Here is a 14,730-nt window from a genome sequence, read left to right as displayed (position 1 = left end):
AATCCTCCTTCCCTTACCACCCAACACCTCAACATAGCCTCGAAAACGGTATGGGTTCAAACAGTTTAGTACTAAACATTGTATTAGCAGCACTGAAGCTCTCATCTGATCCATGATGGGCCTAGCTTGTAGGCTCTATGTCTCGAGGCCCTATGCGCTTGACATCAGCCATCTGAAGCTGTTCCAGTGCAAGTCTGAGACATAGCTTGGTGCCTTCCTCCACCTCGTTGCCTTCCTCTGGAAGTTCTGATATGGGGAGCTGAAATGCCTGGCTCAGGTAGGTGCTCAAAGTCTGCTTGTCCAGGCTGGGATCAATGTTCATCAAGGCCCTACGCATCTTGGATAGGGTCACCTCATTATGGCTGCCTCACAAAAAAAGAAGAGAAACAGGCTTGAGCCTTCGTCTCTGTAGCCCAAACTCTTAAAGTGCTCTCCTTTCTGCTGGACTTGAGCAGTTTATAGTGCCCAGCAGAAAGCTCAGTGCACTCAGGGGCCTGAGATGCCACCCTGTGGAACTTGACTTGTGTGGGAATCACCAATGGCCAAGTGGACCTATAGGCACCAGGGTCACTCACAGTTCCAGGCCCAGCTCCTGCTTTAGTTCACGTAGGTACTCATCCTTCTCAATCACATACTGTTGCCACAGCTTTTGCACAAAGGGATCACTCTGGCCCTCCTCATTCTGGAAGAGGCCACCAGGCAGGGTGAGGCCACATTGAATGGGGGCCAGTCAAAGCTAGGGTAGGAGCTGAGCAAGTTCTTAGACTCCCTACCTACCTCCATAAACAATGAGCGGTAGTTGAACAAGTCTGAACTGTTGCTGTTGGGATGCCAGCCCCCTGCCTCCATCAGCTCCTGAATTTGCTCTTCCTTCTTGAGGGGGAAAGTGCTCTTAAGGATGTTGCTATGGGGAAACAAAAGGACAAACAAGAGGACTGGCAGAGGCTGCCCACCAAATTCCCCACACCCTTTTCTGCCATCCCCATTAGTGTACAGAAGAACAGCAATCTCTGAGGTTGTGACTGTTCCTGCCAGGCTTCTTTTTTCCCTGTATTCCTGGCCAGAGGAGAGGTGCCGAAGTTTGGTGTGGCCAGGACTGGCCTCTTACCTGAACTGCTCCATGCTTAGTAGCCCCTCGTTCTGACTGTCAGCATTGGTCATCTCTTTTTGCAACTGGGCTACTGTTTCCTTATGGTTGATATACACACTCTCTGTCCTCTATAGAAAGGAAATTATTCACTAACTTGCTGCTTTGTGGAGTGATGGGGGCAGTGCTGGGCTATGCTGAAGACAAAGGTCCCTCTGTCTCCCTGAGGGAACCAGGTAGGGAAACAGGTCCAAGCTTACCTTTCCCATTAGAACTGCATAGAATTGACTCATGACTTCATTGGTGTGGAAGAGCTTGATATTCTCAAAAATGGTATAAGCCCAGGCTATGGCATCACTGGGCCCAAAGCGACGCTCCAAGAAATTGAAGAAGAAATCTGGAAACTTTTCTTTCTGCAGAGTGGGGAGGATGCTTGGTCAGCATGTCCCAGGGTTGGCTGACCCACCCCTATTCCCTAGCACCATGAGGGGACCCCCTAGAGGACTTGATATAAGGCCACACTGGGCCAACATGACTGGTGAGAACTGACCTGTTCCTGTGCCAGACGTTCCTTCCAGGCATTCTTAAGGATGTTTACCACTTCCTTCTTGCTTGGTTTCTTGTTCTCCACGGGGCCATCAAACCGAAGGAAAGTAGGGATGGTTTCCCCATAACCCTGGAAGTCATGGTTTCCGTTCATGTCTGGGCTACCTGATATCCCCACCTCCAAGCAGGGAAGAGCCCCAGATGGTCTCCTTTAAAGCTCAACTCTCCTTAATAGCACAATCTGACTATTCCGACTTTGACCCAAACTTGCTGCTAGGAATGCCCTACCAGACCAGGAAAGGAGTCTTTCTCCCGGAGCAGGCCTTCGCCAATCTCCTCCAACAGCACATCAACCAGCTGGTCGCTGTTCTTGTCTGCTGCCAGCATATGCCAGCGTTCTTGGCCTCCAGCCACCACATCTGCAGAAGGGGAGAAGGACCTGGAGTCCAGTTCATGTCTTTTAGCAGACCCTGGGGCCAGGAAAGTCATCATTACCTTCACACTTGGTCCAGTTAGGTCGTGGTGTGGACGTACGCTGGATCTCCTGCAGCTCAGAAAAGAACTGGTCTCGTTCCTTCAGTGTGCTCATGTGCATCTGTAGCAGTGAATCATGCTCCTTGCAGACCTCTTCATAATCAGCTCGCAGACTGTCCAGCTGTGGGTAAGGTGATTGGTCCTAGCCACCCACCTGCTTAACCCTGCCCTACCATTCCTGGCCCCGCTTGCCCACCAGCACCTGCTCTTGAAGATCCTTGTTAATCTTTTCCTGCATTTCAAAGTCTCTCCTGGGTACCACATCTCCAAAGTTGGCCTTCATGGTGTTGAGTTCCATCTGTGTGCGGGTCAGATCTTGCCGGGTCATCTTCAGAGCCAGGGTTAGCTTTACGGGGTCCTCCCCCCAGACGCCTGCCAGGGGACCCATCAGCCTGTGTCACCTTGACTCTGGGGTTTGTAGCCCAGGCCTGGGTTAAGTATCCCTTAGCATACTCAAGATTTTTCTGCCTTATCTGCCTTGAATCTCCCATGTCTTATCCACATGGCTACCAGTTTAGGGGTTCATGCTTAAGTAGTGAAACCCACCACATGTGTTACTAGGCCTGTCTGGTCCACAGGGAGCCCTGGCTATCTCAGCTGCTAGGAGTATTCCTACTTAATGATCCCATGATTCTCGTCCTACTCAAAAGATTCACAACCCTTGTTAGTAAAAGGGACATGTCCCACATGTATGGGTACAGAATGAGCAGATATTACAAATCTTGAATGAACGGGGTGAGTGATGAGAGCCAGACTTTTCTCCAGCCCTTTGAGAGGGGAGAGACTCCTGACTCAGGTTACCTGGGGACTGGGCTAGTGACATGTCCTCCCGCTGGTACCGAAGCTCATTCAGATCTCCAATGAGGATCTTGCGGGCATCTCGCTCACTGAGGTAGTGTAGGTACTCCTCGGCCAAGTTCTTCCTCAGTTTGGACACCTACTAGGACAGTGGTTGTGTAGTCAGGAGCTTTCTATGGATCCCTGTAGGCAGCCAGTCGATACAGGGGTGGGATGGGTGTTAGGTGGTCCTCAGCTTAGGAATAAGAAAGGTTGAAGAAGAAAAGCAGCATTCCCAAGAACCCAACAAGATGCCAGTGCTTCCTCCTGTGAAGAAAGTCTGCTGGCACTCAGGGCCACACCAAACCTGTTTTGAGCCCTGCAGCAGGTCAGAGGGTAGAGGTAACAGAGGCTCTGGGGAGGGATTAAAAAGGTAGATGGAGGGTGGATAGGGTTAGGAGTAGCCTTGTGCATAATAAGGTAACCATGAGGGGGCAGGAATTCAGGGACTTGGTCAGTACATCATTTTCATTCACCTCTGTCTGCAATGAGATCTTCTCTTCATTCTTTTTGTCAATGAGTTTTAACAAATTCATCTTCTCTTTCTTGAGCATGGAGATTTCATACCTCTCCTCAGCCCTCATAGCCATGATTCTTTCATTGCAATCCTCGTTCAGAGTGACAAGCTTGGCCTTCAGTGGCTCCAGGGCACGAATCTTCTCCCTTTGGTGGGCTAAGCAGGGATGGATGGAAGAGTCCTTTTGGAGACATGAAGAGCAGCCAGGAGACAGATCCTAAGGTCATGGGTAAGTGGCTATCACTTGCAAACACCAAGAGTCTATACTTGCCTGTTAAATGCCATGGTTCCTAGTTCAGACATTCTCACACTTGCTTTAAAAGCAAGGGCAGAGTCCAAATGAGGATTAGGGTTGCTACTACACACTTAGCCCTGCATCTTTAGTCCTAAAGCCACAATCTGCTTTATACCTTTTGAGTCTGAAAAACGACCACCTCACTTCCCAGAGGTGCTCACTCTTCTGGGGTTCCCTCTCAAGGACAGGAGGAGGTGATGTCCTCTGGGGAGCCCTATCACAGAACAGTACATGCAAAAGTGACCTCGAATCCCAATTAGTAGTTGCCCCAACCCTGCTGTGGAGCCTCAGAAAGATTAGAATCCTCTGCATCCATTGTAGGCTGGGTTCATGAGAAGGGCTGTGTTCTTACCCAGCATTAGCTCATATGCATTCTTGATGGAGGATAGTAATGGTTTATATGTTTTGAAATCCTCTATGAAGAACTCAAAGATCTCTCTGTAAGGCTGGCAAAAAAAAAAAAAAAAAAAAAAAAAAAGGAATCCTGTCAATTCCTGGCTCATAGATGCCACCCTTTTATAGGAACCCATTTTTTTTTTAAACTGGGCACAGAAGTGTTCCCAGGTAACACAAATGAATGCCCAAGACATCACCAAAGTTTTTCATGGCACCATGGAGCTGGGGAGCAGCTGCCTGCAGGCCTCTGCTGGTCTGTGAGGCATGGTGAACCATCATGGGCCAGGCACTCTGTCTGAGCCCTGCCTCTGGTTCCCGGGTAACCAGCTTCTTGCTTTCTAACTCCTGAATCTGTTGGCCTCTCACCTGCCATCCTGGGGGAAGAAGTTGAAGGTTCAAGCCTGCCTTAAGTTCCAGCTTCATAGTGGATGTATGATTTTCTATTCCACTTGGACACAGGCAGATTGTTTTTTGTTTGTTGTTTTGTTTTTCTGAGATGTTACTCAGGTATGAAGCAGGGACCTCTTGATTTGCAGAGAGGTAGCATTGTTTACTGAAATGAGCACAGGCTACAGAAGCAGCCTTGAGTTTGAGTCCCACCCTCACTACTCCAAGTGGTGTGCCTTCAAGCTTCTGCTTCCTTGTTAGTACTGTAACTTCTTTTTGTATGATTGTGTCCAGGGCCTGGTACATGTCTGGGGCTCAGTAAATACTTCAGTCAGGATTAGGGCAGAAGTCAGGGAATCCCTGCCATCATCCCTATTTGAGTCCTTCCCTGATATCCTAATATGTACTGGAATTTGTGTTGCATCTAGACTGATCTCTTTCTGTCTGTCTCTCAGCTTTTTCCTCAAGCTTGGGGTTGTTACTACAGGGCTGGTGGACACTATGACTTCTGCTTGCCTAGCTGACAAATTTGGGCTCTATTTGCTGACATAAAATAAGACTCAGCCTGGATCCTGGAGACTGCAAAAGGGACTAGAGGCTGCATCCAGTTAACCTCACTCAGATGGGTACATTCCAGCCTCACTAGGGTTTTGGTTCCATGCTACAGCTTTGCCCTAGCTGGCTTTGTCATAGGATATGCTTCTTTTCAGGGGAGGAGACTTCAGAGTTGGGAGAGGTCGTCTCCCCTGAAGGTGTGAAGTGCTTAGTTCTTTGAGTAAGGTTTCTTCCCACCCTTCTCACATTTTGTCTGTAGCTCTGACCTGCAGTCTCAGTTCCTGGGTAGAATCCTTGCCCAAGTCCAACAGAAGGAGCTCCTTGCGTAGGTAGTTCTCTAGTTGCTCCAGGTATCTTGGCTTGGCAGTGCTCATGGGATACTGCTTCAAGCTACTGCAGGGAATGGTGGACTGAGATGTCACTAGCATCCCACAGGCACTTGTACCCTGGGTCTGGGATAGCCTATGCCTCTGCCCTGCCTGCCAATACAAGGTCTGGTCTGTAACAGTCCATCCACACTGGGCTGACCTTAACTTACCCGACTTGCTTCCAGGAGTCATCTGAACAGGGTTTTCGATTTTGCAGAATAGTCTGACCACTGGTGTATGTGGGCCATGGGGACAGGTGGCCACCCATAGATAACTGAAAGGTCTTCAGGGAGGGACAGATAGAGTTACTATGGCAACATTACTCCCCTTCCTAATGTTCCTTTCCATCCCCCTCCCACACTCCAGGTGGTTTTTTGATTTTGTTTTTAGAATATCTCTTAATAAGATTCATAACTAAGATTGTTGTTCTTGAGTTTGAGAGGGCTTGGGTTAAATCCTAGATCTCCCTTATTTGCTATATAACCACAGGCTTCACTTCTCTGAGCCTCAGTCTCTGCATCTGGGAAGTGGAGAAGATGGTAGTCCCCATTGCATTGTATTGAGATGAGACTGCCATGAGAAAGTTTAGTGTGTGGATTATACAGACTCTGGCACCTGCTAGGAACTCAGTAAGTGCTGGGCTCTGCCTTGATTTTTTTTTTTGGGGGGGGGGTGGTACCAGGAATTGAACTCAGGGGCACTTGACCACTGAGCCACATCCCCAGCCCTATTTTGTATTTTATTTAGAGACAAGGTTCTCACTGAGTTGCTTAGTACCTTGCTTTTGCTGAAGCTGGCTTTGAACTCACAATCCTCCTGCCTCAGCCTCCCAAGCTGCTGGGATTATAGGCATGCACCACTGTGCCCAGCTCTGCCTTGATTTTTTTTTTTTCCCAAAGAGATAGAGAGAGGGGAGAGAGAGAGAGAGAGAGAGAGAGAGAGATTGATTTTAATATTTATTTTTCAGCTCTTGGTGGACACAACATCTTTATTTTTTAATTTTTTTTTAACAATTGTCAAAATTTTCTGGTACTATCTTTTTTTTTTTTTTTTAAAGAGAGAGAATTTTTAATTTTTATTTTTCGGTGGACACAACATCTTTGTTTGTATGTGTTGCTGAGGATCGAACTTGGGTCGCATGCATGCCAGGCGAGCGTGCTACCGCTTGAGCCACATCCCCAGCCCGTCTTTATTTTATTTTTATATGGTGTTGAGGATTGAACCCAATGCCCCGAGCATGCCAGACGAGCGTGTTACCGCTTGAGCCACATCCCCAACTCTCTGCCTTGATTTTTTTTTTTCTGCCTTGATTTTTAAGTGTGACTCTTCTTACCATTTTTCCTGATTATTTGTTTATTTTTATTTCCTGATTATTATTATTATTATTATTTTGTTACAGATGGACATATGCCTTTATTTTATTTGTTTATTTTTATGTGGTGCTAAGGATTGAACCCAGTGCCTCACACATGCTAGTAGTAAGCACTCTAATAGGCTAGTAGGCAAGCACTCTGTCACTGAACTACAGCCCCAGTCCCTATGGACCTTTATTTTATTCATTTATTTATATGTGGTGCTGAAAATAGAACCCAGTGCCTCACACATGCCAGGCACTGTGGCTCTACCGCAGAGCCACATTCCCAGTCCCTTTTCTTCCTCTTAATAAAAGTATTTTAAGCAATTTAAATAAATACCTTGTGAGTGCTCCTCTGACCCTGTCCCAAACATTTTGAACATGTTGGCTTAACATTATTTTTGGTACATATTATATTTTAAGTAAAAGTGAATCAGAGAACATATGAATTTATTTTAAAATTTCTAGATGGATCCTTAGCACCACATAAAAATAAACAAATAAAATAAAGGCATTCTGTCCATCTGTAACAAAATTTCTAGATGGATCATTATTTTAGAGATATTTTTAGAGATATACTGTCAGTTTCTATTTCCATTGCATAATATCAGCAAATGCAAAGTATATAGTTTCTGATTTAAAAATGTGTTAAGACCAGTTGGGCTTGGTGGCACATGCTTATAACCCCTATTCAGAAGTCTGAGGCAGGATTGCATATTTGAGCCCAGTCTAAGCAATTTAGCAAGACTCTCCCAGAATAAGATAAAAAATGCAGAGGAGGTAGCTCAATGTAGAGTGCTTGCCTACCATGTGTGATTCCCTGGGTTCAATCCCTAGTACTGAAAAAAAAAAGTTAAGATATTATCTGTGACCTATAATCTGATTGCTTTGCAAGTGCATTTGTGTGGTATTGGGGATTGAACCCTGGGGCCCTGTTCACTTGTCACACCAACCCCACCACCCCTAGCTTCCCTCATGTCCCTAGAACCCAGCAGGACCCAGCATGACTATGGACCCAGAAATGCTTGATGAACAAAAGAATGATGAAACCCTAGAAGTAGACTTTTTATGTGGTGTTGAGGATTGAACCCAGGGAATCACACATTTTATATATACATACATACATATATATATATATATACATACATACATATATATATATATATATATATATATATATATATATATATATATATATATATATGTCTCCATGACACATATTTCATGAAAAGATTTGAAAAAGTCAGGTGTGGTCATCAAATCGTAAGTTTTCTTTTGAAAGACTATCAAAATTGATGTGATTATTATAAAAGTACAAAATAACCCTGGAAGATACCTAGAATCTAATCCTGGGGAGTTAATAGAAAGTTTTTGAGTTTCAAAAGGCCAGTACTCATATCTGTTCCTTTTGCCGTGAGAAAATATGCTCGCCCTACTTTAATTGCAAATGTGCGTAGACACTTGGTAATCAGTGGTGGTAGCTGCGTCTTTGCCAGGTTATCATGAACAGCTGGGAAAGGCCTCCATCAACAGTGGCCAGAATGCAGTATTCCGGATAAAGGGGGGGTGTGGGGGTGGAGTGCTGGAGAACAGGGTTGGGTTGGGCGGTTTGAAGCTCTCTGCTTCCCTCTGTAGGTGAAAATGGGAAGGTGGCCCTGGGATCCAAGGGAGACAGGCGGGGGCGAGGGGGGCAATAGCGCCACCTGGTGGTGAATATGGCCGCGCAGAAGAAAGAGCAAATGAACCTGGCCAGAGGTTCACCAGTTAGTGGACAGCTGATGAAGCAGGGAGCAGGGCAGAGCTCACCTTGAGGGGACTGTACTTCCTCTTGGCGGAAGAGTCCATACTGATCCCTTTTTCCTCCCTCTACAGGGATTTTGCCGTTTTGACTGTCTTCAGCCTCACAATGTGTGGGCACCTGAGGTCTACGTGTCTCCAAATCCTCCACAAGGGACAAACTCACCAAGAGGAAAAGCACCACACAGCCCACAGTGTTCCACTGTGAGCTAGAGTTGTTTGCGCAAATGTGTTCTTTTCTCTGAGATTTGAAGATGGGTGTTTTGTTCATTAAATGATAACAATCCTATGATCCTATCATAGCCCAAAAATGGGATGGGGATATATTTCAGTGGTAGGGCACTTAACCTTATGCGTGAGGCCGTGGGTTTGATCTCCAGCAACACACACACATTCACATACAAACTCTAGTAATTTTAATAAGACAACATTCATTCTTATGTAAAAACTGTAAAGAACAGGAATGGAACAGGAACCCACACAATCAAGAAACCTTACTTTACTTTGCTTTTAAGCAAAAAGATTTTGTTTGCAGGGTCTTCAGTGCTGGTGATCAAACTCAGGGTCTTTTTTTTAAAAAAAAATTTATTTTTTAGTTGTAGTTGGACACAATACCTTTATTTTAATGTGGTGTTGAGGATGGAACCCAGGGCCTTGCACATGCTAGGTGAGTGCTCCACCACTAAGCCACAAGCCCAGCCCCAAACCCAGGGTCTTATACAGTGGTAGGCAAACACTCTACTACCAAGCTTTACTTCTAGCCCCTTTACTCTACCTTTACATAGCTGCTCATAAGCATTTATGGAGCTCTTAACTTATGGCAACCACTCAAGTATCCTATCAACATTTGGGCCATAAGGACAAAAAAGCATAGTCACTACACTGAAGGACCCCAGAGATTGGTGACCATGCCAGCTTCTAACACAATGCCTGACACATGGCAGGCTGGATGAAGAAACTTCAGGGGGCTGGGATTGTGGCTCAGATGTAGAGCGTTCGCCTAGCACCTGCGAGGTCCTGGGTTCAATCCTCAGCACTACATAAAATAAAAAATAAATATTAAAAAAAAAAGAAACTCGGGCTGGGGATGTGGCTCAAGCGGTAGCGCGCTCGTCTGGCATGCGTGCGGCCCGGGTTCGATCCCCAGCACCACATACCAACAAAGATATTGTGTCCGCCGAGAACTAAAAAATAAATATTAAAAAAAAATTTCTCTCTCTGTCTCTCTCTCTCCTCTCTCACTCTCTCTCTCTAAAAAAAAAAAAAAAAAAAAAAAAAAACTCCAGAATGCTGAGCTTCAGGGAAAGGTCTGAGGGCTCTGCCTGGGAGGAGGGTCTGGGAAGGTTTTTCAGATGACAAGTGGCCAGTGTGCATTCCTCTCTTCCCCAAAGTCTGGGAGGCTTGGCCTTTGTGAGCCACACTATCCTGACCGGGAAGAAGCTGTTCTGGTGTGCCTATTTCAGATGGTGGTGCTTTTGAGTTGCAGACAGGCAGACAGATAGGGTTTAGGGGATGACATGTGGAGATCCAAAAAGGCATTGTCACTAACCAGTGTCTTTCGTTTCTGAGAAAGCTTGCACTTCTGGGTGCTTTTGGGTTCTCGGAGACAGTCATCTATCTTCATTCCTGAAGACTGTGGGTGTGTTCTGCATAGAGGAGAAGGTGGTGGTGGGTAACAGATCCCAGAGTAGGAAGAGCCCTCCTATCCTTCCCAAATCCACAAGGCATGGACTTCCCTCCTATCAGAGTCAGCCTCTGAGTCTTCTAGCACTGCCTCCAGAGTCCCAGAGATGTTGCCAAGGAAACCCCTGGCCCTGGACCCAAACCATTTTCCTGAAACATCATCACTAGAGTCTCACCAACTCTTGCAACAGCAGGACACCCTAACCATGAACCCAGAGACTCTGGATTTATATTTCATTAATGGTTTCAAGTTCACAATTCTGGTACGCTCTGAGGAGGTGATCCCAAAAGTAGGTGATAGCAAAAAAGCAGCACAGGGTCTAGGGTCCGAGAGCTGGTGTGCAGAATCTGAATCCTCTATTTCCTGGCTGATAAGATTTAGGGACTGACATCTGGGGTTCCAAATGAATCACTCTTGGGTCATACATTTAATATTCCTCAGTCTGTTCTCCTCTTAAAGAAGTGGAGACAAGGGGCTGGGGTTGTGGCTCAGCACTCACCTAGCATGTGAGAGGCCCTGGGTTTGATCCTCAGCACTACATAAAAATAAATAAAATAAAAGTATTGTGTTCAACTACAACTAAAAAATAAATATTTTTTAAAAGAAGTGGAGACAATTCTTACCTTGCCTCTCACAATGTTGTGAAGTTTAAATAAAAGTGAGGTATACAGGGCTGGGGTTGTGGCTCAATGGTACAGTGCTTGCCTGGCACACCTGAGGTTCAATCCTCAGCACTACATAAAAATTAATAAACAAAATAAAGGCATTGTGTTCATCTACAACTAAAAAAGTGAGGTATACAAAAATACTATGTAGCTGGGTGTGGTGGCACATGCCTATAATCTCAGCGGTTATGGAGGCTGAGGCAGGAGGATCATGAGTTCAAAGGCAGCCTCAGCAAAAGCGAGGCACTACATAGCTCACTTACACCCTGTCTCTAAATAAAATAAAAAAATAAAATAGGGCTGGGATGTGGCTCAGCATTCGTTGAGTGCCCCTATGTTCAATCCCTGGTATCAAAAAAACAAAACAAAAAACCTGTGTAAAATGCAATAAGCTCCACAGATGTTAATTATGACAGTAGGATGGGAAAAAGTGGACCCTAAGGAAGTTTTTAATATCTTGTTCAAGCTATGGAGGCACTTGGAAGTCAGCAGGGAGTACTACATGTGGGGGCAGGCTTGCCCAGGTAGAATAAAAGGAAGAAGTAATTTCAGAGATCCAAAGGGTAAAGTATACTGCCAAGTGGACTAATGTGTTCATACTCCTTGTTAGCTGATGACCTTGGGTATGCTGCTTAACCTATGAACCTCAGTGTCTTTGCCCCTAAAAATGGGACTAGTACTATCAAAACTTTAGGGAAGGGCTGGGGATGTGGCTCAAGTGGTAGCGTGCTCGCCTGGCATGCGTGCGGCCCAGGTTCGATCCTCAGCACCACATACCAACAAAGATGTTGTGTCTGCCGAGAACTAAAAAATAAATATTAAAAATTCTCTCTCTCACTCTCTCTCCTCTCTCACTCTCTCTTTAAAAAAAAAAAAACAAACAAAAGAAAAAAACTCTAGGGAACTTGAAAGCATTCACATGAACCCAGCTGGGAAACCTTGTCTGGAATTCTTCAGTCCTACTCCATGGATCAGTAACAACCCAAATCCTTTGGGCAAATGTGGACAAAACATGAGAAATAAGAAGCCAGTTTAAAATAAAAAAAAGAAGTTAGTGCAGAAAAATAAAGGTGTCTGGTCAGATGTACATGGGTTTGAGGCAGTCTTAGAAAACAAGATGATACAGTAGATCAACCCCAACTACTCACTGGGTTAAATCAATACCTTCCTATCAAGACCAAGTCATTTTGTAGTGTTCTTGCTTATTCTGGAAACATCACAAAAGGCAAGGTAAGCAGAAAACCTGAGGGGAACTCTATATATAATCATAAGAAATTTCCAATTGGAAAAATTTAGTAGATAAGAGATTTATAGAGAAGAAAACTAGTTTCAATCATACAACTCTACAACATTTTTGTGAAAGAAGATAATAGTAAAAAGCAGATTTACAGAAACAAAACAAAGCACCCAGTAGAGCCTGTAGGCTTATCCAAAAAGCCTAGGATGCTTCTAGGCTTTACACCAACCTTCAAAAGGGAATGGGAAATATATTTTTATATCCATGGTGGTGAGAACTCAATTATTTAGTCAATGGTAGGCAGTGGGTTTCTCAAGAATGTATCTGGTATTGAGCAACCTCACCTCAAGCTGTGAGTTCCATCCACCAATAGACTCTGTAGGAATGTGAAGGTGAAAGGAGAAAAGACCTTAAGAAAGAGATACCTGCCCCAGGGAAATATACAATTTGAAGGTCTTTTTTAGAGGATCCTGCTGACATGTTCTACAGTGCTAAGGTCTGTCCTATCCATCATGTTGTCCCTGGTCTAAGAGGAGCTGGAAGAGGATAATCACACTTCTCCTTGAAGGGAACAGCCCAGACCCATGTATGTCACTACATAATGGTAAAGGAAGACTATAGTGAATGAATGATATTTTGTATCGCCACCAAATTCAGCACTCAGAAATTATATTCTGCTTTCTTTCTGAAATGGATGGAGATTCTCTTTCTGAGTCTGTTTTACATCCCTTTTGTAGATTATTGCAGTGTCCTGGATTATGCCTGTGATAGATAACAACTCACTTTCTCAAGTTTACTATTAGCTCTGGATAAAATCTTCGAATTTTTATTTCCTGTTCTAGGGGAATTTTATAGGCTTTTTTTTTTTTTTTTTGTAAAGGCAGAATCCCCTGAATGATTAGAGTCTGGGCACAGTCAGGCTTTTTTGCATTGAGAATTATATTATAGATATATAAGAACTGTGGCAGGGCTTCCCATATTTTACTTAAATGTTTTCAACAGTGACTGTGAGGTGGGCTGTGTCATCCTCATGTTTGAGATATAGAAGCTCAGTCTTGGAACATTTTATTTATTTATTTTTTTGGGGGGGTAATAGGGGGTTGAACCTAGGAGAGTTCATCTGAACTACGTTCCCAGTCATTTTTAAAATTTTTCTTTTGAAGGAGGCTGAGACAGAAATATCACAAGTTTCAGCCTGCCTTGGTAATTTAGTGAGACCCTGTCTCAAAGTTTAAAGAGAGGTGGAGAGGATGTATTTTTTTTTTGGGGGGGGAATACTGGGGATTGAACTTGACCACTGAATCAAGGGCTGGGGGCATAGTTTAGTGGCAGAGTACCACTGTATTATAGTGCCTTAGTACCAAAAAAAGAAATTATTTTGGGAACAGGGTCTCACTAAATTGCTAAGGCTGGCTTTGAACTTATAATCCTCCTGCCTCAACCTCTTGAGTTGTTGGGATTGATCTCAGGAATGTTTTTACCACTGATCTACATCCCCAGACCTTTTTATTTTTTATTTTGAGACAGGGTCTTGCTAAATTGTTCAGGCTGACCTTGAACTTGTGATTTTCCTGCCTCAGCATTGCAGGTTGCTGGGATACAGGACTTCACCCACCACGTCCAGCCTGGGTTCAAATTTTAACTCCACCATTCATAAGTATGTGTAAAACATATGAGCTCTCCAGGCTTAGATGTCTTTAAAATGGTGATGTAACTACCTCATAGAAGTGTTGTGAGGGTTATACGTGGTACAGAAAGCATTCAGCATTTTAATGTTCAATACAAGATAGTTGTGATTACTAATAGTAAAGTGTGCCGGCCCTTTTGTTATCCTGCCTTTTTGTTGACACGAATTGTCCTCACTGGACTGTCAAGTCAGCCAGAATTCTAACTGCTTCTGCACCACTAATTCTGCGGGGCTGAAGCCCCAGCCCGAAGGACAGAAGCCAACAGGTGTTGCAGAGGTCGGGACCAGGTGTCATCTTTCTCTCTGGAAGCCATCCTCTCCGCCCTTAGCCGGGTTACCGCCTACCTCGACTTGGAGAAGCTGTAGCGCTGCGACGGCAGGGAGGCCATGACCCTCCGGCAGGCGTGTGGCCAGCACCCACTGCCCGGGAAGCTGCGGGAGTGTACAGCTTGTTGCCATGGCGACCAGGCCCCAGCAGCCCGGCGGTGAGGGCGGGATCCGGCCTCTGCCACGCCCCCAGTCCAGCGACCGCGGGCTCGGAGGAAGACCAAGAAGTTAGGGTGGACTCGACATGGGCACAGGGTGCCCTGGGAGACAGTCAGTACAGCAAGTTTGACATTAGCGACAGAATTGAGTCAGGGAGATAAGCAGAGACCACAGGGGAGGAAGGAGAGCTGAGAGGCCGGAGGTCGCTTTGTCTGCGGGAATTGTAGTTTTCGGGGTCCTGGAGTCTCAGCTGGACAGCCTTAGGACGGAGCAGGTGTGTACTACATCTCCCGAATTT

The 14,730-nt window shown here is 45.1% G+C and overlaps 1 protein-coding gene across 7 annotated transcripts; it reads right to left on the bottom strand.

The window, feature by feature from the left end:
* Positions 1-51: 51 nt before the first annotated feature.
* On the bottom strand, positions 52-14,701 carry Tsnaxip1 (translin associated factor X interacting protein 1). 7 transcript variants are annotated; one of them, XM_078032535.1, is made up of 16 exons: positions 14,292-14,699; positions 10,223-10,319; positions 5,693-5,805; positions 5,421-5,547; positions 4,169-4,262; positions 3,481-3,677; positions 2,969-3,104; positions 2,370-2,539; positions 2,129-2,288; positions 1,922-2,052; positions 1,638-1,763; positions 1,348-1,500; positions 1,109-1,218; positions 778-904; positions 576-682; positions 52-362 (listed from the first exon to the last, which is right to left on the bottom strand). In XM_078032535.1, the coding sequence occupies exons 1-16, from the start codon at positions 14,333-14,335 to the stop codon at positions 122-124; spliced, it is 2,133 nt and encodes a 710-aa protein (XP_077888661.1). In that variant the 5' UTR covers positions 14,336-14,699; the 3' UTR covers positions 52-121. The 7 variants fall into 7 exon arrangements, with proteins under 7 accessions (XP_077888661.1, XP_005318554.1, XP_077888663.1 ...); XM_078032536.1 differs by having other exon boundaries at positions 230-366; positions 14,292-14,701; XM_005318497.4 differs by lacking the exons at positions 10,223-10,319; positions 14,292-14,699 and adding an exon at positions 6,300-6,397.
* Positions 14,702-14,730: the final 29 nt, after the last annotated feature.

This window comes from Ictidomys tridecemlineatus, chromosome 15 (assembly GCF_052094955.1).
Source record: "Ictidomys tridecemlineatus isolate mIctTri1 chromosome 15, mIctTri1.hap1, whole genome shotgun sequence".
Taxonomy (NCBI): Eukaryota; Metazoa; Chordata; class Mammalia; order Rodentia; family Sciuridae; genus Ictidomys; species Ictidomys tridecemlineatus.
This window is presented reverse-complemented; position numbering and strand designations above follow the sequence as displayed.